General features: G+C 37.0%; 3 protein-coding genes across 4 annotated transcripts in view; 2 read left to right on the top strand and 1 right to left on the bottom strand.

Moving 5' to 3' along the window:
- CSRP2 (cysteine and glycine rich protein 2) overlaps positions 1–8,765 on the top strand; it is a 33,031-nt gene extending 24,266 nt beyond the window's left edge. The window contains exons 4-6 of one of the 2 annotated variants that reach the window (XM_075209563.1): positions 634–763; positions 6,958–7,051; positions 8,399–8,765. In XM_075209563.1, the coding sequence (XP_075065664.1) occupies positions 634–763; positions 6,958–7,051; positions 8,399–8,475 (301 nt within the window). In that variant the 3' untranslated portion in view covers positions 8,476–8,765. The remainder of the gene's footprint in view (positions 1–633; positions 764–6,957; positions 7,052–8,398) is intronic. The other variant, XM_075209562.1, reaches the window with a different exon arrangement.
- E2F7 (E2F transcription factor 7) overlaps positions 1–24,363 on the top strand; it is a 340,183-nt gene that overhangs the window by 54,529 nt on the left and 261,291 nt on the right. The window lies entirely within an intron of this gene.
- Positions 17,458–24,363, bottom strand: part of ZDHHC17 (zDHHC palmitoyltransferase 17) — a 68,076-nt gene continuing 61,170 nt past the window's right edge. The window contains exons 16-17 of the mRNA XM_075209561.1: positions 23,927–24,021; positions 17,458–23,089 (exon numbers count right to left, since the gene is read on the bottom strand). Of these exons, the coding sequence (XP_075065662.1) occupies positions 22,951–23,089; positions 23,927–24,021 (234 nt within the window). The 3' untranslated portion in view covers positions 17,458–22,950. The remainder of the gene's footprint in view (positions 23,090–23,926; positions 24,022–24,363) is intronic.

The following is a 24,363-nucleotide window of genomic DNA, read 5'->3' as shown; positions in this document are numbered from 1 at the left end:
ACTTCTATTATCCCTTATGACATGTGATGCTGAAAATAAAATACTTTCTGATCCATCCCCCCCCCCCCCCCCCCCCCCTCCACACACACACACACACACACACACTGTGTACAAATACTGCTAGTACATGGCTTATGGGTGCATGTTTGGTTGTGCATTTACTATTACATATCCAGCTACAACTTCACCAAGAATGCACCGCTCACTACAGGGACTGTGGGAGCAGCTTAGAGAGCAGTAATACACTTTGTGTTGTGTGTGTGTGTGTGTGTGTGTGTTGGGTTTTTTTGTTGTTTGTTTTCCCACATTTTGTGTTTTTATTGTTTATGTTCAAAGAGTATTGCTTTGCAGAACCTAAAGACTTCCTTATCCTGCATCTCTCAGACACTTCTGCTTATACTGTACTCTAATTTAAATGCCTAAAAAGTTGATATTTTTAACAACTGAATGTGAGAGAACTGTACTGTCTGAAAAGTTAACCAGCGTCACTAAAAATGCAGTGCGTCATGACTGGTTTCATAGAGAGGGGATTAGCAATATGCGGCAGGCTTTACTCTACAATAGTCTTCATCGTTTAAAGGATTATAATGTGTTTGTTTATAATCTACAAGAAACCTTGTAATTTCATTATAGAATGCATCAATCACGTCCAAGTACCAGTTCTAATGCTTCAAAGTTTGCTCAGAAGTTTGGCGGAACTGAAAAGTGTCCCAGATGTGGTGAATCTGTTTATGCCGCAGAGAAAATAATGGGAGCTGGGAAGGTAATGTTGCTGTATATGTCAGCATTTATTTCATTTTATTGGCAGTCATGATGAAGTGATTTTAGGGTAACTTGGTGGTGCTGATTCCGAGTATAACATCGGTTTTGCTAGATTGGCTCTAATTTGTTAGATAATTGGTACCCAATTGAAAAACATGATGCAAATAATTTAATGGTCAGGCAGAGCATACTTACAAATCGCATTGCAATTGTCTTAAAATACACAAGTAAACACACACTGGCATTTTATTTGGTCTAATAACACATTTACATAGCTGATTCGGATAATTGAAATGAATGCATAGTAAAACGCTGTTTTTACGATTTTCTTTTACGTGGGTTATCGGAACAATCATGTTGGAGGCTCCAAAAATACTCAGTGATCATGTGTCTGTCCCATCTGCCTTGATACCTTTCCTCAGACACCTTTTATATCTCGATGAAATCTCTCCCCTTGTTCCTCGGTAAAATCACTAAGAGTAAGTGGCTATGGCGTGTCCTCTTATGCTCATATTAGTACCCACATTTTTAAAGTTTGTGAGCATTCTACACAGGGTTTGCAAACCTTATGGGGAGTCCAAGACTTGCCTTGGTCTCCAAGCGTCACGCCAAATTAATGGTCACATTTATCAACAGCCACATAAAATGAAAAGTAGTTATCAATTCTTATAGCATTGATAAGGATTGAACTATTTATCATATTTATAAAAAAAATCTCCACAGGAGCAGCAGTCACAAAAAACTGCTGTTCCTGTGAAGTTAAAAACTTACCTTTTCACTTCCACTTCGTTCCCGAAGCTGCTGTGCGATCCACAGAAGTCTTGTGTGCATGCTCCATCTGAAAACTTCCCTGCACTTCACTGTTGTAGGTTAATTGGCTGCTATCAAAATTTACCCTAGTTTCTCTGTCTGTTTGTGTGTATGTTAGGAAATTTAGACTGTAAGATCCAATGGGGCTGGGACTGATGTGAGTGAGTCCTCTGTACAACGCTGCGGAATTAGTTGCGCTATATAAATGATGATGTTACAGAGAGCGGAGTGTGACAGGGAGGGATCATGTGATCCCTCCACACATGTGCTGTAAAGCTCTGCTCTTTAGAGCAAAGCTGAACAGTGCTGAAAAATAGCAGAAACGGTAATGTACGTCAGCCTGAGCTGCCGTTCATTACTGTATGTGTAAAAGCATTTCCATGCATTGTTAAATTGCAGTACATAACAGTCCCCATAGACATCTATGGGGACTGCTATGTATTACGAAAAAAAGTACAAAGCAGCAGATATCTATGATATCTGCTGATGCACTGTTGATAGATGAGGCAAATACTTTAATTGGTGTCTATTCCCCAAAAACGGCAGTTTTCAGGGAATTGACATGAAAATTAGGTTTAATAAATAGGCCCCTAACAGAGCGAAGCTTGCTTTACAATGTCTGATGTTTGTTTTGTTTTTGCAGAGAGTATTCTCCACAAATGTAGCAGAATGCATTAGGATTGTTTAAGCAGCCTCTATGTGAAGAAATATTTTTATTGCGTTTTGTTTGTTTTTCAGATAAATATAAGTTTATTTAATATTGTTACGGCTTCCCAGTAATTGTCATAAGCAATTAGAACAGGCAGAAGAGGTCTTCACCTATAGCAGCTGCATTTCCCGTAGCACTAGATCCACTCACAGGTACTTGGATTCCCCCAGGGCTTATACTCAGAGTTGTAAAAGTTTATAACCAGAGCTGGAAGTGCAGAAGTAGGCGACTGAGAGAGGAAACTCTATGGACAAAATAACCAGTGCCAAGCCAGAGGTTGAAGGTCAGAAGTAAGCAAGGAGAGTTGCAGGAACAGGCTAAAAGGTCGGGACTGGCAGCAGATGATGGTAATTCAGAAGGACAAGCCAAGAGGTCAGGGGCAATCCGTAAACTGATAACAAGCCAAAGGGTCAAAACAAGTAGTCAGATAGTGGTTTTCCACGATCAAGGATTCTATAACTGGCAGGAAGGCTAAGGCCTCCCTGCCTTTTAAGCTCATGAGAGCCAATCAGAGGTGGTGGAGAAGTGTACATCCCCACACCAGCATAGGCGACTGCAATACTGTGATTGCAGTCGTGCTTGCTCTGTCTGCCTGACAAAGGTGGAAACATGGTGGACGTCCCGGTTACCCTGGCAACGACTGACACAGTGAACCGGAAGTGGCTGCCTAGGCAACAGCCAGGACGTGGCAGCTTAGAAGGTACTTGTGCTGTCGTAGCTAGCGTGGTGGTTTGTGACCAATATGATACATGGACATTGTAGATTAAACACGTTTTATCATTTAATTGACTTTATGCTTAGATGAAACACTCTGTATATACAAATTGTCACTACAACCACTCCATATACAATTATTTACACTAATCACATGTGTACAAATATACTAAACGGCCGAGAACAAGTAAAACGCAATAGACAATGTGAACCTCTCAACTGACTGTTGGTTGGGTGATGGGTTACTTATATACGGAGGGGGAATGTTCTAGAATTATTGCAGAGTGAACACCTGGAACAGAGGTGTCTATACTCTGTCTTCAAGGGCTACCAACAGTTTATGTTTTCAGTAATTGCTTAATCATGCACAAGTGAGTTAATCTTTTTAGCTGAGCCAGTAATTATCCCACTGTTTCTACAGACAGAAATCCAGAAAACCTGCTGGTATATCCCTTGAGGACTGAATTTGGATACCTCTGACCTAGAATATTCGCATGTCTTACATTCTAGAATGTTCTGGTAGATTCCCATATGCACGCATTATAGCTAAGTTCCCTATTAATTGAGGGTATTCATTATCTCAAGAACTAGAGCCAATTCGAAAAAAATACTTTCATTTTTGAATTCGGCAACAAAATACCCTAACTTCGTTCAAATACTCTTTAGCAACTAAAAATATTTTTATTTTTATTGAGCTGTGTTATCAAAGCAGATTCAGAAACTATCACGTTTTATTGACTTGTGGGAGTATATCATAGGGTTCTATTTAGATAAACCCCCCACAATGTTTGAATAGAATTTGAGAATGTATAGCTGAAAACACAGATTCTCCAAATGTTTCATTTCGGTGAAAGTCTTGTGCGATACATAGGTTATGACTGAATTGCACTTAAAAATGCGATGACCAGACCATGGTAGTGACAGTGGAAGTTTGGGGTTCTGAGATTGATGTGACTTTAATTGTGATGTCCATGTTATCCATCAGTGTTGGAAACTTAATGGAATTTAAGAGCCTTGCATGCAGGCTTCGATCACTGAGGTGCCACGCACTTCTTTTAAATAGAGAAATTCTGCATTTTAAAGATATCATTGCATACAATGCTGCATTTTGAAATCCGTTAAAAGTAACAAGCATGTAACCTAAGCAGCAGCTTCATATTTCATTAACCGATAATGCTGGTCAATGAACAAGATAAACACCACCGCCCTGTTACAGAACAGGCTTTTTGAATGCACCTTGTTGGCAGTTTGATATTAAACTTTAAACCTATTATATTGATCAGGAGATCAACAGGTGGCCCCTTGTGATGTTGCCCACATTGATAGATCATATTCTGGAGGCAAGCTAGAAATGACAGTGTCAGTTATAGAATTTTGTGTGCAATAGACTGACATTAAGAAAAACCTGTTAACTCTACTGAAAGGGAGTTGTATACATTACTTTGATATAACCAATGTTTCCTTTTGTATACAAGCCCTACAATGTAGTAATAAACTTTTTTATTTTTCTTGGACTCTAGAGTAGACAGACAGAACCATTGCATTAGTATGTGGTAGGAAGTACTTTTTTTGTTTTGGTAGATTAGAAAACTAAAATGTATCCCCTACTTTGTAAGTTTACCGTGTAACTGTAAAAGTCACTCCCATAACTTCTTTTAAAAAGGCAGCCTAACCCCTTTCCATGCTAAGTGGGGTGTTTATGTAGACACTCTTGAAGAGTCAACACAGCTCCATATCATGCAGGTCTTTGAAGGTACTAGATGGTCCTTGCTAAGAAATCTATGAAGATGGAGGTTGGATGTAATTCTATTCAGAATAGGATTTAGTGATGGCTGACTAAAGTAGATAGTATATCTGCTGGTACCAGTTCTAAACAAGATGAGGGGTTTTGAAAACTAGATTAAATAACAGGATGTTCTGGAGAACATCCTCTACTTATTTATGTTTATGGTCAACCTCTGCTTCCCCCCCCTCCCCCTCCCCCTCCACCCCATCTTCTTACTTCTTTCTTTTCTCCTTTTCATTTCTCTTTCCTTTTCCCATTATGACTGTACTATGTAAAAATGAAAATGCTATTTGTACATTAGAGGTGATAATGTAAATTTGTTCATTTTTATGTACAATAAAAAAGTTTAAAAAAAACAGTCAGCCTAGCCCAAACGGTTAAACTTTCATCTATGAAGCAGAAGCATGTAGGTAAATTGCACGGTTCAATCTTACCCTAACTTTCTTTTACAGCTCTATTTAGCATCTTTTGAGAAAGAATAAATCATTCATTAGACTTCACTTTTTAAAGGCAAATACCACAACCCTTAAAAGTAGCTACAGTCAATGGGTTCTGAGATGGAACTAGCAGCTCACATAAGCATAATGGGCCTCCTTTTATTTGCTTCGCAAATAAAAGGAGCAAACTTGCCCCTGGACAAACCATGTTGCAATGCAGGAGGTGCAAATGCATTTAAGTTTTGCATGCATGGAAAATACTGTCGGTTACTGCATGTAGCACACATACCGAACAGCTGTCTTTTTGCACTGCAATTTATAGTTGAGCTAGGACATGCGCCCTTCCAACTCTAAATTTGTCCCCTTCTCTGCAGAGCTCCATGGTTTTGCCAAGATGCAAATTTGCTAGGACCTTTTTCATTGCCTCCAAGTGATGCAATATAAGAGCTCCACCCACTCACGCACCCCACGTCACTTAACTGGCAGCCAAAGGATGGTCCAATATCTTACTGAACCCTTTTAGTGAAGTATAAACCTATTTTTAGTATATTCTTTAACAGATATCAAAGTGTCTACATTTACCTTTTTAAAATGTCCAAAAGAGGATTTACTTGCTCATTGCTCTTCACGATAACACTGTCCTCCTAGAGCTAAGCATTTTGCTGCCTGAGGTTTGTAGCTAAAATTGAGCCCTTATCATTCTTAATACAAAACAACTAATCCCTTCTTGTTATATATTTTATGCTTCAAGAGATGAATATTGTCACATTTATTCATCCCTAGATACATCTAAGCTTCAGAAACTACCATTTAAGACATGGCATCAAGAAAAAGCTTTCCCATAAATCCAAATAAAAATTCCAAAATGCCCTCTTTCAAGTTTTATTGACCAATTTACCACAGTGTAGGCTCAAGACAGATTGTAAACAACAAAGGGGTCAAAATAAAGTATTTTAAATCCCATGCTCTTGGATTAAACTTGCTCATAAGGGAGCTTTTGTTAACCCCCTTATCTGTTGCGTCTCTTGAATTTTATAATGTTTTGCTATAAATCCTACTGTCTTAGTTTGCCTCATCCTAAGACTTGCTGCCCATTTGTCTACCTTCATATATATATTGAAAGCCTATAAATATTAGGCTGTAAAATACTTATAACGCGATGCAATAGAAATGTAACCCTGGTTGTTTTTCCATTACTAATACCAGTGATGGGTAACCTGTGACACTCCAGGTGTTGTGAAACTACAAGTCCCAGCATCCTCTGCCAGCTATCAGCTAGTTATCTACTGGCAAAGCATGCTGGGGCTTGTTGTTTCACAACACCTGGAGTGTCATAGGTTAGCCATCACTGACTTATACTATTTCTTTTTCAAATGCAAAGCTCTTATGCTTTCTTTATTCTAAGATATTCTAATACATTTTAGTGAAACTTTAAGGTTTTTCTGTTTCTTAAATATTAATATTTGAATACCATGGGGATTTGCATTTCTGTCAATGTTTTCTTAAGTCTTCTAAACATCTGTAGGCAAAACACATTACTAATACTCTGCAGTAAAAGCACTGTATGCAGTGATCAAATTGGGCTGGTATACGGTGATATGCCATACCGCCACTTCTACTACTGCCTGCATTGTAAAACTATTGCATTTTCCATACCGCCACCTCCAAATTTCCACTTCCACCACTGACTGTATGTATTCACCCATATAATTGTTCATTAAACCATTTCTCCCTTGTAGCCATGGCATAAGAACTGTTTCAGATGTGCAAAATGTGGCAAGAGTCTAGAATCCACAACTCTGACTGAAAAAGAGGGGGAAATCTACTGCAAAGGTGAGAGGACATAAATGAGGGCACGTTTCTTATTTCCAGAATGACTCTGCTAGTTAGCAATGAAAGGTAATAAAAGAAATTTGATCCGTACACAGTAAAGACACAGTAGTGTCCAGGACATTTACTGTTACGATTATTTGTTAGATAAACAGGTGTTTACCAACTACATCACAATCCTGTCACTAAAGTTCTGGAGGAAAGAAAAAAGAATCTAGAATGTAATTGATTGGAATAAAGTTTTGAGTTTTTCACAAATATGAGAAAGGCTCGATACAGACAGATCTTAGATATTTGAGAAGAATCTACTGCTTGAAGTAGAAAATGTCTCTACATTTCCATGCTCCTGGAATGTTGATGTGTTGATTTATTGAGTCTTCAAACATTAGGTTGTTAAAAGACAGAGTGTTGCTAGAAAGAAAAGAAGTCTGTAATGGAAAAAAAATAGTTTTGTTGGGTAATTATGAAAAGTATAAATTATTATGTATAGTGTAAATGTCCACATGACACAATAGTTGTGTGAATAATTGTAAGAACAGCTGTATGAATCTTTCAATATTTAGATGACCCTATGTTTCAATATATTGTCCATTTTTGGACATTGTTTATATATTGTATCTTCATCAGACCCGCTCTAGACCCTCTCGCATGCACAAGACAGAATCCTCTTAAAAAAAAATAATACCAATATATAATACCAAAAGTTCATGGAACTCCTGTAACTTTTCATTTCCATATGTTTAACATTAAGGGGAGCCTTATCCCATAGAACACACATTTAACTATTACAAATGTATACTATATTTTTAGCAACTTGGAAATAAAAAAAATGAATGTATTATCTGGTCTCTTGGTGAAATTCCATAAATTAGTTTTAAGATTAGTGGGTAGTTCACCTAACTGATGAACATAAAACATTCTGGGCCTGAGTCATTAATGAAAGTACGGCAGAAAAATGAGTAAATGTTCTCCGGGACAAACCGTGTTACAATGCAGGGAGTGCAAATACTGGCTGTTTTTTCATCTAGCACACAAATACTTGATATCTTTATTTTGACACCGAAATTTATAGTTGATCTAGGACATGCCCTACCCCAACTATAAATCTGTTCCCACATTTTAAATTTGCCCCCCCTTCCTCCAATGCAACATGGTTTTGCCCAGGTGCAGTTACTCCTTTTTATATGCTTTGCTCTCCTTAATAACTCAGGCCTTCTACGTCCATGACTAGTTACAGCAGGTAATGAATATTTACTCAGTCCAGTGCTACCATGAAGGATAGTTGTGGGTACAGTATTTACAAAGTCTTCATTTTGTTTAGTACTAACATGTGTCATTTTTCCTCTGTAGCTTGTTATGCAAAAAATTTTGGACCCAAAGGCTTTGGTTATGGCCAGGGAGCTGGCGCCCTTGTACATGCTCAGTGAAGACTATTCAACAGATGCCGATGCTAGAACGTTTATTGAGCCCTAACATGCCTTCGTTACTAAGTAGACTGGTGTTCTAAACTTGTACTAATTACTGTGACCTCGTACTAATTTCTGTACTATTGAAATTGTATTGATTTCTATGTTTTATTTGTCTGTCTTTGTAACACCTATCGATTTTGTAGGTTTTCTGATTTTGTTTTCTTTAAGATTTTTACAATGAACATGTTTTAATATTGTTTGCAACACAAATGATACAATAGATTTCTGCTTACTCAAAACGTTTTCTAGTGACTTCATGTATTGCAAAATAAAATGTAAAAATAAAATTTAAATTGGTACAGATACTGAATTGTTTGGTACGGTAGAAAAGTATATAGTAATAGTACAAAAGAACAGTACTGTGAGTACTTATGTAGTGTTTTATTATAAATTGTCCCATGTAGATTGTGCTTTTATTTGAGGGCACTATCCAGGTCTATGAGATGTAATGTCTCATTTATTTTATATTGAGCATTTCTGAAATTAATCATTTATGTAGCTATTCTTCAAACAGTATTATTTTTATTTTTTTTATCACAGGTCAAATGTTATTGTGTTATGATAAAAGATCAGCAAAACAGTTTTTGGGAACTTTACACATTCCCCAAGGCCAAGGGTTGTTACTGGGCAGGAGATTTCTAAACATCTCACCCCTGGGGCTTTACATAGGGAGGGAAAAATTGCTATTGGGATGGGAGGCCATGGGGAATTGTTTTTTGCTTTATTTCTCTGGGTGGTCCTTACAGCTAAGGATTGCACCCTAGCCAAGCTGGCTGGGCTGGCATTTGCCATCCTCCACTCTCTTCTCCAGGCCAAGTATGCAGCAAGTTCAAGAGGGCATATTCCTCCCCTACCTACACGTAGCAACAAAAACTTGGCTCAATGATTGATGATTAACTAGACCACATCAAACTGGCTGCTGTACAACACACAATCCTGACCCAGAATAAGAGTGCCTACAAATGGTTTGGAACAATGTTTCCAATTAACATGCATTCTGGTATTATGTGGGAATTCTGATTTAGAGGCTTTCAGTCATAATCCCACAGATTGTAACTTTGCTTCACTGGCTCTTCAGCCAAGCACATACACCAAGGGGGGTATTCAATTGTTCCTCCGGGCGCCGCCGGAACGAGCGCGTTAAAATTATTACCGTTTATACGGTAATATTGCGCGTAATTACCGTTCATACGGTAATTTACTCGCTCAATTTCAGCTCGCTGCTCAGGGAGCTGCAAGCTGAAATTGAGCGAGTAATTACCGTATAAACGGTAATAGTTTTAGCGCGCTCGTTCCGGCGGCGCCCGGAGGAACAATTGAATACCCCCCTTAATGTCTGAACCTGCATTTCATGTCACACTGAGCAGGATTACTATTGCTCAGTATGATCAGTAGGCTAAAGCTAACCTGTCTCACGATGGTCTAAACCCAACTAATGTTCCTTATTAGTGGGTAAGCAGATCCCATCCAAAGCTGCATAGATCCAGTTGGCTAGGGTATACCAGTCTCAGGAGGGCCTATAGGCCATATTAGAACACATTCTCCATGATATAGTGTTGTAGCTTTGGGAGCCACGTTTACTCAGATGCATTGTTTACAATACTTGTAATGCTCTCCATGTTATAAATTTGTAGCGATAGGATCAGGAGTTCCCAATGCCACGACGGTTTGGGAGGCTGCAGCTATGTTAAGTACTTTATCAAGGCTAATGGAATGGGCAAGGCAGAAAGAAATATTCCATTGAGCTGGAGATGCGAATGTCAGTGAGAGACCGTATTAGATCCTTGACCATCATCAAGAATTGTCATAATTTTGAGATAGATCCACCAGGTGTGGGTGAAAGTACCCATTTGGTAGCAATGGTGCTAACAGATATCAAGAGAAGACACTGATCTGGGAGAGGACTAGGACACAAAAATAAGGTACCAACTGTAATATAATTTTATGAGTGTTCCTTGGATTGGGGAAATGTAGAAGCCTCCAGGTTTGATGTATCGCAGACCAGGCCTCAGTTAAGGGACATCCCCATTTCTTTCTTTTGCTCCCACTCCAGACACTTTTCCAGTGGCAGGAGATAATCCTTTTTTTTTTTTTTTTTTTTTTTTAGACATGCTGGAGAATAAACCGTTGACTGTGGGGTGAAATTGACATGGGGATGTGGAATACATTCTAAGGGCAGTTTAACTTGATTTTCTACCTACTACAGTTTTATACAATGGCCTCAAATCTGATATTTATTTTTTAAATCCGTAGCAATTACATCTGTTAACCCCAAAAGATCCACTTTCTTGAATTATTTTTTTTTTTTTCCCCATCAGTAATTTTTATTGAAAATGTTTCAAAGTATATGGGGTACAGAACATAAGAATGGAGGCAAATAAAAGGACATAGGGGGAATCCAGTGAGTCAGTGACTAATTAAATAATGCATCCCCCCACTGCAGTCCCAGGGAATGAAAAAATAAATAAATAAATATATATATATATATATATATTATATATAAATATTTATTTTAATACATAGATGAAAAGTGGAACTAAAATCCCCAGTCCAGGATTTCAGTTCCATTGTGTATGTGTGAGCGGGCAATGCCAGGACATGCATGCGCAGAGGCACCCTGGGCTGGCTGATGAAGCTGTAACAGAACTGTACTGCCCCATTGAAAATGTAATGGTAAATTATAGCGATCATAGATTTTCTATTGCAGTGATAAGCTTTTGTCATGGATTACAAAAAAAGACTGAAATGCTAGCTGTACCCTGTAGCAGACACAGACAACTTTTGTCTGATAGCTAGAATCTAAGGCCAAATGTTGGCAAGAAGCTTTTTTTTTTTTTGTTTGTTTTTTTGTAAATATATCTTGTTTAGTACAGTAAAGAGCAGATACAGGTCACAGGTAGCATACAAATGTACATATTAAACCATGCGATTGATGCCAGTTCTCGACGTCCCTAAATCTGGAAGTGGCAGCCGGCGGCGGCTGTGTAGCCATGAACATCTGCAACAGTCAGTTTTATTCTGTATGATTAATATTAATCCGCTGAATATGGGGTTAGACTCCAGAAGGAGAGCTTAATCAAATATCTATACTAGAAAGTATGGGAGGGAGATAACTGGGGAAACCTCATAGGGAACAGTTAGGAAGAGGACAAAGGGGTTAGTATCTCCGTTAATAAATTCTGAATAATAGCGTAAGTGAAACTGTGTAAAGGTGACATGTTAGATCACTTTTGAATTAAGTTGTATTGTACTATACTTGAATAGTTTAACGATGATTCAAATATATCTTGGGGTGTAAATAAAACCCCTCTTTACAATAACAAGTACATAGAGCATTGAGAAATATGTGTGTGAGATAAAACACAGTCAAAACAATATAATACCTTCTTTGTTTTGCAATACATTTTGCATGGCATATTTTCAAAAAGTGTGAGCGTTTACAAGTAATCACAGTTAACCACCATGGTTGGGACATCCCAGAGTTTTGAATACAGGTTGGTAGAGGCAATGTGATTTTTTTTTTTCTTTTATCGCTAGGGAGAATTTATAATCAGTGGACGATTGACAGGTATGAGACCCCAGTTAGAATGACCTATATGATAGTGGTCAGGCTTCATGCAATATGCAAGGACTTTCCAGTCACAACTGCTATCACATTAATGCTAACCCTTGGAACTCCCTGCTGCTGGAGTAAACTGCATCACTAGCACATGCGTGTTCTCCATGCACTGGGTGTTGCATTAGCCGCTGCAGCAAGGTCTAAATGTGCTAACCCCACCTACTTTTGTGTTGGGCCCACCTACAATTGACTTGGCCCCACATACAGGAGGCCACTTTCAGGTTTTTGTCCAGGGATGCTTTGGGCCTGAGTCATTAACCAGTGTAAGGTGTAAAAAAAAAAAAAAAAAAAAGGATTAAATTTGCATGTTACAATGCAAGAAGTGCAAATTAGTTTATTATTTAGCATATAAGGGAAATAGAGGCTGCTTTTACATGTAGTACACAAATACTTTTTATTTTTACACTGAAATTTAAAGTTGATCTAGGGCATGTCCTACCCCAACTATAAATCTGTCCCCACATTTTAAAATTACCCCCCCTCCCATGCAACATGGTGTTGCCAAGTTGCAAAATTATTATTATTTTTTTTTTTGCTTTGCTCTCCAGAACCGGGCCTGATCATGGTAACCTGTTTTTATCCAGCTGGTAATTCCTTTTTGGTGCTACGTTAACCTTCTGAAAAACTCAGCCATTCATCTCCAGTCGTCTTTCTGGAGAAAGAAATATTTTGTAGGGGATCATGTCAAAAATCACTCCAAAATACTAGATTAATGGAGAAGGTTGAAAGTAATTTCCCCAGTAAACAAACCATCCCTGATAGGAAATTTTACTAATCAGATTGCTGTGTTCTCTCTTCACTTTTTATAAGTAAATTATCTAGTTCAGTAAATAGTTGGACTCCTCTCTATCTGGCCTTGGATATTTGAACAATGAGCATCATTAAGAATATTTTTTGGGACTCCACCAGGATACAGGATCTAGAAATGGTCTAAAAGAACCTGAGGTATATCTGGTGAGTTGGGAGGACAAGCATGTGGCAATCCCTTACTGTAGTTCACTGTCTACTTCTTTTATTGATTTTATCTTGAAAGACTCATAGCAACTTATTTATAATTCCCAGGTCCCCCTTCCAAGCCTGGAAACCCCCTTCCAAGCCTGGAGCACTGTATAATTGAGGCGGCTGGACCCTGCCCCTGCTTCCTACGGCTCTACTTGAAAAGGGAGAGCTGCGTGCACCTAACAGTAGTGCACGCAGCATTGCCCATGTATATTATGGGGATAAGAAGTGTTGGAGATCAGCCAAACACTGGCTAAAATTATAGCTACGCCCCCATGCATGCTTGTCACGCCCACTGGCGGTGTGGTGTGCAAACTCTCCTCTACAAATCCTGTGTTTGCCCCTGCCTCCCTATTTTGTTCTGCACCCTTAATTTTCAAAAATGTTATCAATAAAAATCCTGGGATTTTTAGGCACAAAGTCTCTAGCGTTTACAGAAAAAAAACAAAAAAACATCCAGTGAACGTCAGTTATGTGGGCAAAAACGCCTAGTTAATGGGAGAGGTCAGAGGAAAATGGCCAGTCTGATTCAAGCTGACAGGAAGGAGGTAGTAACTTAAATAATCAACAGAGGTATACAGAAGAGCATCTCTGAAGGCACAGCATGTCAAACCTTCAAGTGATGGGCAACAGTAGCAGATGACCATACTGGGTTCCACTCCTGTCAACTAAAATAGGAAACTGAGGCTACAGTGGGCACAGGCTCGACAAAACTTGAAAATGTAAAAAATGCCTTCTGGTCTGACAAATCAGAATTTCTGCTGCAACATACATATGGTAGGGTCAGAATTTGGGGTAAATAACATGAATCCATCTTGCCTTGTGTCAACAGTATGGGGTGGTAGTGATGGTGTAATGGTGTAGGTAATGTTTTCTTGGCACACATTAAGTCGCTTAATACCAACTGAGCATCATTTGAACACCAGAGCCTACAGGAATATTGTTGCTGATGATGTCCATTTGTTGTGGTCACAATCTACTCATCTTCTAATTAAGGGCTGGCTAGCAAATTTTAGCCTGGGGGGTGAGACCTGGCTCAGCAGCCTATTAGGTACATTTTAAAATAAAAAAAATTCAGCTAGCCCAGTGATCCATCTCAAGGTAGCACACTATCGGACAAGCCCAGGAGGCTACTTCAAGCAGAATAACGTGCCATGTCACAAAGCACACATCATATCGCATTGGTTCCCCAAAGATGACAATGAGCTCAGTGTACTCCAGTGGCGTCCAAAGTCTTAATCCAACAGAGCACTTTTGGAATGTTCTGGAATGGGAGATTCACTGCATGAATGTGCATCCGACAAATTTGCAGCAACTGTGTAATATCATGTCAGCATGGACCAGAATCTGTAAAGAATGTTTTCAGCACTTTGTTGAATCCATGCCATGAAAAATGTAGGTTGTTCTGGTGGCAAAGGGGTGTACCGAATAAAGTGGGCACTTGGGGTGTGTGTAGTGTAAAATGTATACAGTATATCAGCCACAACATTAAAACCATCGACAAGTGAAGTGAATACCATTATTTTATTACAATGGTACCTGTCAAGGGGTGGGATATATTAGGCAGCAAGTGAACAGTCAGTTGTAGAAGTTGATGTGTAGGAAGCAGGAAAAATGTACAACGTAAGGATGTGAGTCACTTTGACAAAAGCCAAATTGTGATGGCTAGATGACTGGGTCAGCGCATCTCCAAAATGTCAGGTCTTGTGGGGTGTTCCTGGTATGCAGTGGTTAGAACTTATCAAAGGAAGAACAAATGGTGAACCGGCGACAGGGTCATGTCGTCTCATTGAAGCGAGAGGGGAGCGAAGGCTAGCCCGCCTGCTCCAGTTTCACAGAAGAGGGACTGTAGCGCAAATTGCTGAAAAAGTTATTGCTGGCAGATGGATTTAATGCTGTGGCTGATTGGTGTGTATGTTGTGTATAATTTTTTTTTTATATATATATATATATATATATATATATATAAAATGTGTAAGATAGTTATTAATCATCACAAGGAAAGCAATGCAACTGGTGAGCACTTTAGGCTTCCCTGCTCTCACCTCTAACCAGCCCTGACATTAAATCAAAGTATCCATGTTTACTAATCAGGCCTCCTACCAGAGATTAAATTAATGGTATTAACATTTCAAAAATAGGCATATTTTCCCTCTACTAGTCCAACATTAAATTGATACATTAACATTTGTATAAATATGCATTATTCAAACCCAACTCTGTCCCATGTTCAATTAAAAGAACCCAGACATCCACAATATTAAATTAATAGTCCCATCTCCCCACCTTAAATTAATATGCACCACTATAACCCCATAATTAAAAAGTCACCACCACAATCATACCAAAATTAAGTTAATATCCCCACTGTAGTGAACATAGAGAGCTTGCAGTTATTTATAAGGGATAATTCATAACTGCAGTGTAAATAGGTTGTGTCAAATGAATCCATTGATAAGCTAAAGTGTAAAATTTAAAGACAGAGGACCTGAGTCATTAAGGAGAGCAAAGCATGAAAAAGAAGTAAATGTTCTCCTGGACAATGCAAGGGGTGCACATTAGTTTATTAATTTGCACATAAGTTAAATACTGGCTGCATCATCATGTAGCACACAAATACTTGATAGCTTTAGTTTTACACTAACATTTAAAGATGATCTAGGACATGTTCTATCCCAACTATAAATCTGTCCCCACATTTTAAATTTACCTCCCCCTCCAATGCAACATGGTTTTGCCCAGGTGCAAAGTTACTCTTTCTTTATGCTTTGCTCTCCTTAATGACTCAGGCCCAAAGAGTCTGCTGTAAATGTGTTTGGTGGCTTTGCACATCCCAGTGTGAGGAGATAAGCATGCCACTTTTAGCAGCTTCCATGATCTCTCACTGTTAGCTTTAGACATTTGAATAGACTTTGTGGGGCCGATCACAGCTGGAGATCCTTGCAGGCAGCATGTGAAAGCCTATACAGGTATATAGAAATATGACCTTCAAGGGAAAATGTTGTCATAGTTCATATTTTGGGAAATCTGGGTGTTTCTCCATACTGAGGAGCAAATGTCACACCAGGGTTGTGAATGACAAGTATGGGGGGTATCCGTGAACAGCTAAAATAACATATCTTTGGAAAAGCTATGTCACATTGTCATAATTCATGTTTGGTATTTAAATGTGCAGGAGATTATGACCGGTTTATTCAACGGGGAGTTATTTCTCTGGGAAATTTTTGTGAATTACCCACAGGTCAAGTCTTTGGGAATATTTGTCAGCAAAGTATAGTGACACCCAGGGGGCATCCCTGGCCCCTATTAGCACTGCCCGGTGAAGACGTCTCATATCTTGTTGCTTAAAAAAACGATGTTCTGAAAGTACAAACTGTCAACTTCTTGGGGAATCAATCTAATTGAAGGACTGTCCATCTTCTCTGCCTGCCCCAGGCATACAGATTATAAGTGAGTTATGCTCTGTATTGTTACCATTTTTATTTTAAACTGTTTTTGCTAGGTTTTTTTGTATATTTTGAATGGAAAAAAACCAGAACACATGAGAAGCTCTTCAATATTTTCCCTGGTTAAGAAATTTAGTGTTAAAACTTTTTAATCATCTTTTAAACGCTGGGCATGGATTCTGAACTTTTGCCCATATCTATAGTTTGCAGCAATTTATGACCTAGACATATTTATAAGTTTATGGGTCCAAGAACAAAATTCAAAAAGATAGTAAAAGGAGTCTAAGCAGTGCTCACTCAAATTACATTAGACAGAGAAGAGGTTGATAAATTTGTGATCAGCGAACTCCTGTGTAGCAGTTTATTGGGATAGACTCCTCTGGGTACTCCAAAACTACATTTTCCAGTTCTGTAACCCATGTGATGTGTGAGCATTGAGGAAAGACAGCTTTTCTAGCTCTAGAGGACCATACCCGGGAAGTGTGTGTGACTAACCAAATTAGGTGCCATATTTATTGCAAATCATCCAAGTGGCAGATGCAAATCTCTTGTTTCATAACTCTAGAGCTTATTATTATTCTTTTGTCTGCTTACAAAAGGTGTAATGGTGCAGATCCAAGTGTAGGTTTTCCCATTGAAATGGTACAGAAGGAGTCGCCCACTAAAAAGGGTGATTTGTTCCAAAGTAGACATCTTGTTCAAACCCCTGATTGTGAAGAGATATATCCACTGAAGATCTACAAAATATTTTTTGGGGGATATTCTCTTATAGAAGAGAAAGAAACCTTTTAGTTAAACATTATGACCATTATCTCCTCCCCCCCCCCCCCCCATTATGAAAAAATAATCAGAAAATCCGCAAATATGACCAAACACTAAACAGAATTGTCAATATTTATTTGATTAATAACTTACAAAAATGATGAAATTAACTTATGTAAAGGAGAGCTAAATTATGAAATGTACAATTTCTGTTGCTCACAATGTAGTACATCAAGACAAACAGTAGTAAAATAATACTTGGCACAGTTAAATAAATACAAAATGAAATATACATACAATTCCATAGCTTAAAAAATATTGTATTGCAGAATTCTTGCAGTTGGCTCATGAATGTAAAATAAAAAAAACATGAAAAGATAAAAACAAAAAGCATTTTAGGAACAAAGGACACATAGTTTCTTAACTAGGTTAGATTTCACTATACAAAACTATCATTTCCAGATATGATTTTCCACACATATCATTGCCTTTTTTCCAATCATGCTCTTTTGTACTAAGTACTGCTTGAAGACAGGCAGCCAATCAGTGTAACTGTAGATTATCAGTGCATGTAGTTATACAGTCTTATCTGTATAACATCTTAAGAGAAAAAAAAAACTTTGGGAAGGAACAAGACACTACAATAGCATTTATGTGCAAAAAAATTGACATTTTAAAAATATATACAAGATTAGAGTAAATCAAACAAGACAACAAAAATATAGTGCAGACAGGTGTGAGCAAAAATAGTCAGAGACACTGTTGAGATTCTACATACTTTCTTGGATCATTAACATCTTATCATATTTCCAGTATCAGACAAACTCTTACACTGTAGTATGGAAATTTGAACTTAAGAAGAAATTACAATTAAAAATATTTTCCCACCCAAATTAATCAAAGATAACTGTGAGCATAGGCAGTATACTGTGTAATGTGAAGGCAGCAATGGGTGGCCATGTGACTGTCTGATTGGTTGTCGGATTCATTCCCCAGCTGTTTTTAATAACCATTTGAATTGCTCCCTCCCTAGCTCTCCGGTTCACCACAGCCTGTAGGAAAATAATGCAGTTCCAACGACAATTATGAGAGGTAACAATATAGACTGCTACATGGATACCTTCTGGGGGATGGGGGATTTTGAGTGGAGTTCTCCTTTATTAAAACTAGTTCTAATTCATTGTCCATCCATAGGAGAAGTTATTATGTTTACAACTAATGGTTTAACAAACCATCAACATTTATATACACAATAACCAACCAAACGTTCTTCTCTTTCCTATAATTTCTACATTTTCTCTAATTTTAAGACTTAACTTTCAATCAGTAGACATGTAGAAAAGTTTATTTTTAACAAAATGATGACCAGCTTGAACGGGACTGGGCTATGTTAACACGGGGTTGCCTAACAAGTACTGGTGCAAAGGATATTAAGAATCCCATTACAGCAACACAAAATTCAAAAGTAACAGCAGTCTAGCAGCCAAGACTACATCCAAGTGGTGGTAGTTTTTTTTTTCCTTTACTTGAAAAATGCTATATGCGCTTTTCTTCTTCACATTGCAGCATCTAGGGGTGTGTAAAAGTTATACAATTCTCACTTCCCACACCTGAACCAACCATCTTATATATGTTATTAATTTAAAGCCCATAGGTATTTCAGTATTTTTTTTAGCAACCTATTCAAGTGAATGGGAAGGCATGTTAGAAACATATCTGAGACATGCAAATGATATTTCAATTACTAGTATAACAGATAAAAGGAGGAGTCCATTGAGGAAAAGGAAAACAAAATGCACCATTATATATTGTACACAGTATCTTTCTCAGGAGACAACGTTCAAGTAGTACTGACAATGAAAAACTGTGTAAAAATGGAACTTACAAATTAAGCATCTGTTGTGTCAAAGAAATATACATTATCTTAGACTTTGAAATACTGACAAACAACTATTTACACAATCTACTAAGGCAAGGATCAGGAATACCACTAGAATGCTTTAATGTCTGTAATGTGTACAATTATTGAAATCTTACATTTGCCAAGCACCTACAAGGGATACCATGAAAAGCTCAGCATCTACCACTCTAACTTTTTGGTTGAAGAAAATAAAAAAAAAAGAGCAGCATTAATGAAGTAGATTAATAAACAACAACAAAGTGAAACTGATGTGAAAAGTTATCTATATATAAACATTCTTTACACTCAAATCTGCCTCTTGTGCATAGCCGCAACTGAGAAAGTTTCATCTCCCCCTGCTTAAGTTTTTTAGTTCCATTACATTGAAGAAATAAAATATTATACAAGGAAAATGCATGCTTAGTCTGTGTCATGGGAAGCAGCTTGACATACCTGTGCTTTTATTTGCCAAATTATTATGATTATTCCTAAAATGTATCCTAGGTCGAGCAAAAACATCTATCATTGGAATTTTTCTCTTTCTTATACCACTGAATGTATGCAGTTGGGTTATTTACATTTATATTAAGGGTTTTAGTGTGGACTCGTTGCTGATATGTACACCATAGAATTTTTTTTAACTTTAACCTTTTTGGGTTTTCCCTATAATTGCACTGCAATCCCTAAAGCAACCGTCTCAATTAATTGTTTTATTTGGACACTCCGTGGAAAGGAGGAAAGATAGGCATTCACTTATATAGAATTATTTAAAACCATGGTGCAAAAACAATGATGTGATGTTAACTATGGCAACTAAACCATAGGTTACGAAAGGATACAGCACACTGCTCTTTACACCATCTTATTAAAATGAGTCCCACAATGCTCTAAAAAGAATTCTCTAAAAATATTTAAACAAATTCACACTTCTATAATTCTCATCATTAGAGCTAAAAAAAAAATGAAATAAAGGAATATTTCTAAGTTACCATTTTTGTTTAGAACTCACAAACAACAATACTAAACTTTGCCCAAGTTTAGGATCATTTTCTTATTTAGACAAATGCATCCAAACAATCATAAGACTTTAAAGAAAACAATTATTACATATAGGTTTAAAAGTGTTACCAATATTTAAATATGTGGTAGTAACACACCAGGTATTGAAGGGACTTTGGGTACTTGGAATAAGCTAAAGCATCCATAGAAACATACATAAATGTTCAGCTACCATGAAAAACATACAAATTAATATTGTAAAAAAACATAAATAACCATATATTTACCATTTATAGATATATTCTTTTCAGCTCTTATTGTAAAAGCAGTGCTAATTTGTTCACGATTTTCCAAATTCCAATTTGTTGTGTAAATGCAGTGATGGGTCATTCATTAAAAGTGAGAAGAAAAATAAAAAATTGTTTCATTTAATTCTTATAGGATTTCAACACAAACTGCTTGTAGTAAGTCGTTTCTGATTGAATGGTAAAAAGACTTGTAGCACAGGACATAAGAGTGAGCAAATTCACTGTTATTTCTGTTAAGTAAGGAATAGATTTTTTTGTTATACAAGACATTTATAGAGAATGTTTTGGAAAGAAAACAAAATTCAGCCCCCCAAAAATAATTTTTAGCTAAAATCATCAAAAATAAGTTCAGTTTTCAGTCAAAAATTAATAATTTTCATTAAAACTGAAAGTACGTTTTGCCGTTTCTAAGATTTATTTTTTAAAAAAGGCACCACATGGCATATTTTGGCAGCCCAGCTCAGAGAAATGAGAAAATAAGGGGCTTATTATTGTGTGCTACTAATATCTATACATTTTACTGAATCGTCATATAATCAAAGGAAGTACTGAATAAAGGATAGCGCTGGAAAGGGCCTGTATAGACAAAGGGTATCCTCTAGATCAACTTTTGAATGTTATTACCTAACAAAATAATCATCAAACCTGGCATTGTTAGTAGCTGGAATATGCCACTAAAATATATTACAATTAAAGCACAAATTAAACAAATTATGCTTCTTTACATGGGCCATGTTTAGAGCAGGATAGTATTTTTTTTTTTTTTTATATGGAAGCTTTTAAGTTTACAATTGTAGTTTAAATAATCAAAAAAGTAGTGTGAATTTGTGAAAGAAATTATATAGAATGATTGTTGGAACATAGTGTCTTAGCACAAAATCTGTTAACACAAAGATTTTCCTTGTTTAACATCTACTTTAAGTACAGTCACAGGTTAATGGTCATCCTATGCAGGATTCATCATCATCATCATCATCATCATCTATTTATATAGCGCCAGCAAATTCCGTAGCGCTTTACAATTCTCTAATGTTCAATTTTTTTTACCTTAAATGATGCAATTCACAAAAAAACATATATTGAGGTGACTTAATAGGAGCCCACAAACAAAAGAATTATGTATTCGATAAAAAAAAATAATGCAAAAGAGTTTTTTAGGTGTGTCTGATGCTATTCTAAGGCTCAAACAAGATGATCCCATTACAGTTTGTTGTATTGTTTTGTCTTTTCACAATGTAAGAGTGACCAATTAAATCAAGTGACACACTGTAAGAATTTTAAACTAAACACTTTTTTTTTTTAAACATTTCTTTTTCGGTGCACAACTATTATAACATTTTAGCATTATAAAGCATTTTGTAATATCTACGTGCCTTTAAAGGTTTACACCCCCTCATACTAAGATAGAGGGTCAGACTCTAATTTGCAGTGTGAAACAAAAACAAAATGGAAATAGACCACCATATTTCTTTGACTCTAAATCAGTGTCCATTGCCGTCTTGTAAGTATCCTTTATCCAGGATGTGAGCAGCATATCCAATCATCACAAATGTTGAAGAAAATCTCAAATCACTGGTGACTTATTTTGCGATTTACTATGGAGTTTCCTCATGATCCTATAGAACACTACTTGCATGCAACTGCTGAGGACTGCTTGACTGTGGAAAGGGAAATGTAACATAGAATTTCCACAATCCAGAAACAGATGGTAAGAACAGCTGACAAAAGATGTAGTTTTGAAACATTATCCGTTTTTAAACATTATCCTCATGTGCCCGTCTCACAGAGTTAACCCAACAGGCTAAATGGCCAATAGAAATTCATGATTCTTCAGCCCAGCATCAAGATTCACATTTTCAATGACACTACAATAGAGTAAAACTGTGGGAGATCACATTACAGGAATAGAATGCCACATTATCGTAGATCAAGCCAGGCCACATTGGGAGGGATTATGATGGTGTACTACACAGTCTTACTCCACTGGGTGTATTCAGAAAGACAATTTGCAATGAATAGATTTTGTTCAAGCAGAATAAGACTGAAGCATGTAGAGAGAGTGATGCCATGCTTTGTTTTGAATGGTGCAAAATAAATAATATAAAATCAAAACAAAAACAAACACAGATTTCAGTTTCACGGTTGTTCAAAATAATCCCAATACAAGGATCTGTTAAAATCCTCCCCATATCTTCGTCCTCTACATCAGTGCGGGCAGAAGTTCCTGTCCATGGTCACTGTAGTTGATAAAATGCTGACAGAGAGAAGGTACTGTAAGATTCATCAATAGCCCTACAAACAGCATGCTATAGTTCAAGGGGCAAGTTTTCGCAAGAGACAAATAGACAATTTCAGGCACCACCCGTGATAGATCATGTCAGAGTGGTGGTTCTACTCAGACTACACCAGCTGGTAACCCGAGCCTGAGGTTTGTTCATACTCTATTGTGTATTGCCGTGTCCAGTCCACAGTTACAGGGCGGAAGAGGCCACAGCATCGGAATTCAAAGAAGTCTATGAGATTTCTGATACATCCATGGCTGCAATGTTATAAAAAAAAAAGAAGAAAGAAAAAGACAGTTAAAAACAAAACAATAGTATGGATGACCATTGAGTCAACTCAATTTTTTCCCAATTTAATGGGACACTATATGAACAAATAGAAGTAAATTTTAATGATGCTTTTATTTATTTTGTTAACACTATTAGAAAGAAAACATAAAAAGTATTTGCAGCTGACTAATGTCAAAAAATGTATGATCTACACATTACAACAGGGTAATCCAGTGCTAAATGAAATCCACATCAGGTTTTGGTGGTCCATGTGCATATATGACAAGAATAGCACAAGTGATTACTTCATCCTATGCATGGGGAATATATCAACTTTTCAAATGTGGATACTCAAGGTTATTATTCCAGCAGGAAAATTAAAATATTGATAAATACTTACAAAATATTATATGTGTTTGTATATCTCATTACTTTTCTCCAGTTAATGACACACCACTAAGTGCATGTTTAACCCTATTGTAAACCTTTTTACAGCTTCCACTTTTATTTCACCTGCCTAAACTAGTCTTCAACTGATATATACTTGAAATTAAGTGGCAAGTACCCACCATTGTCACTGCAAATATCAAGTGGACAAACCACTCGTTTTTTTTCTTGTTTTGTTTTTTTTATACGATTTTCACAGTTTGGTGTTTTATATAACATAGAAAATAATGTTTCTGAAACTTATGCGAGACTATAGTGTAAATAACTTTAATGCTGCTTGTCACCAGCATTACACAGTAGTTGAAAACACAAGACTATCAAAAGAAAATCATTGAACTCTTCTTAGGAATCTAATAAAAATATAAATATTTACTTACTTGAAAGGGCTTTCGATGGACGTAGTTGTAACTTTGAAATGCTTGTATCGTCTTGCATTCATCCGTTCATTTGTAGTAATTCCCAAACAAGATATCTGCATAAGAAACCAGTCTATTGTTAACAGTAACTGTTAATTCAAGCAAGTCAAAAATATATATAGAACAATATGATGTCGGAGTATGGCAATATTACAATATGTTACACATATGAGATAAAAACTGGACTTCACTCTATTTATTTAAAGGGCTCTTATCTGATGCACAGCATGATAACACGAGTGCAGACACCATTTTACATCCTTTGGAGGAATGCAGTAAGTATTGCTCACTATATGGAACACTGCAATTCAATTGGTTGAAACAGACTTTCATAAATTGAAATTATGTGGTGGTGAACGCACGACCATGGCGCAGAGAGTCAGGGAGAACCAGAGCCA

Source organism: Mixophyes fleayi, chromosome 4, assembly GCF_038048845.1.
Source record: "Mixophyes fleayi isolate aMixFle1 chromosome 4, aMixFle1.hap1, whole genome shotgun sequence".
NCBI classification, from domain to species: Eukaryota; Metazoa; Chordata; class Amphibia; order Anura; family Limnodynastidae; genus Mixophyes; species Mixophyes fleayi.
Note: the sequence above shows the minus strand (reverse complement) of the source record. Positions and strands in the feature narration are given on the sequence as shown.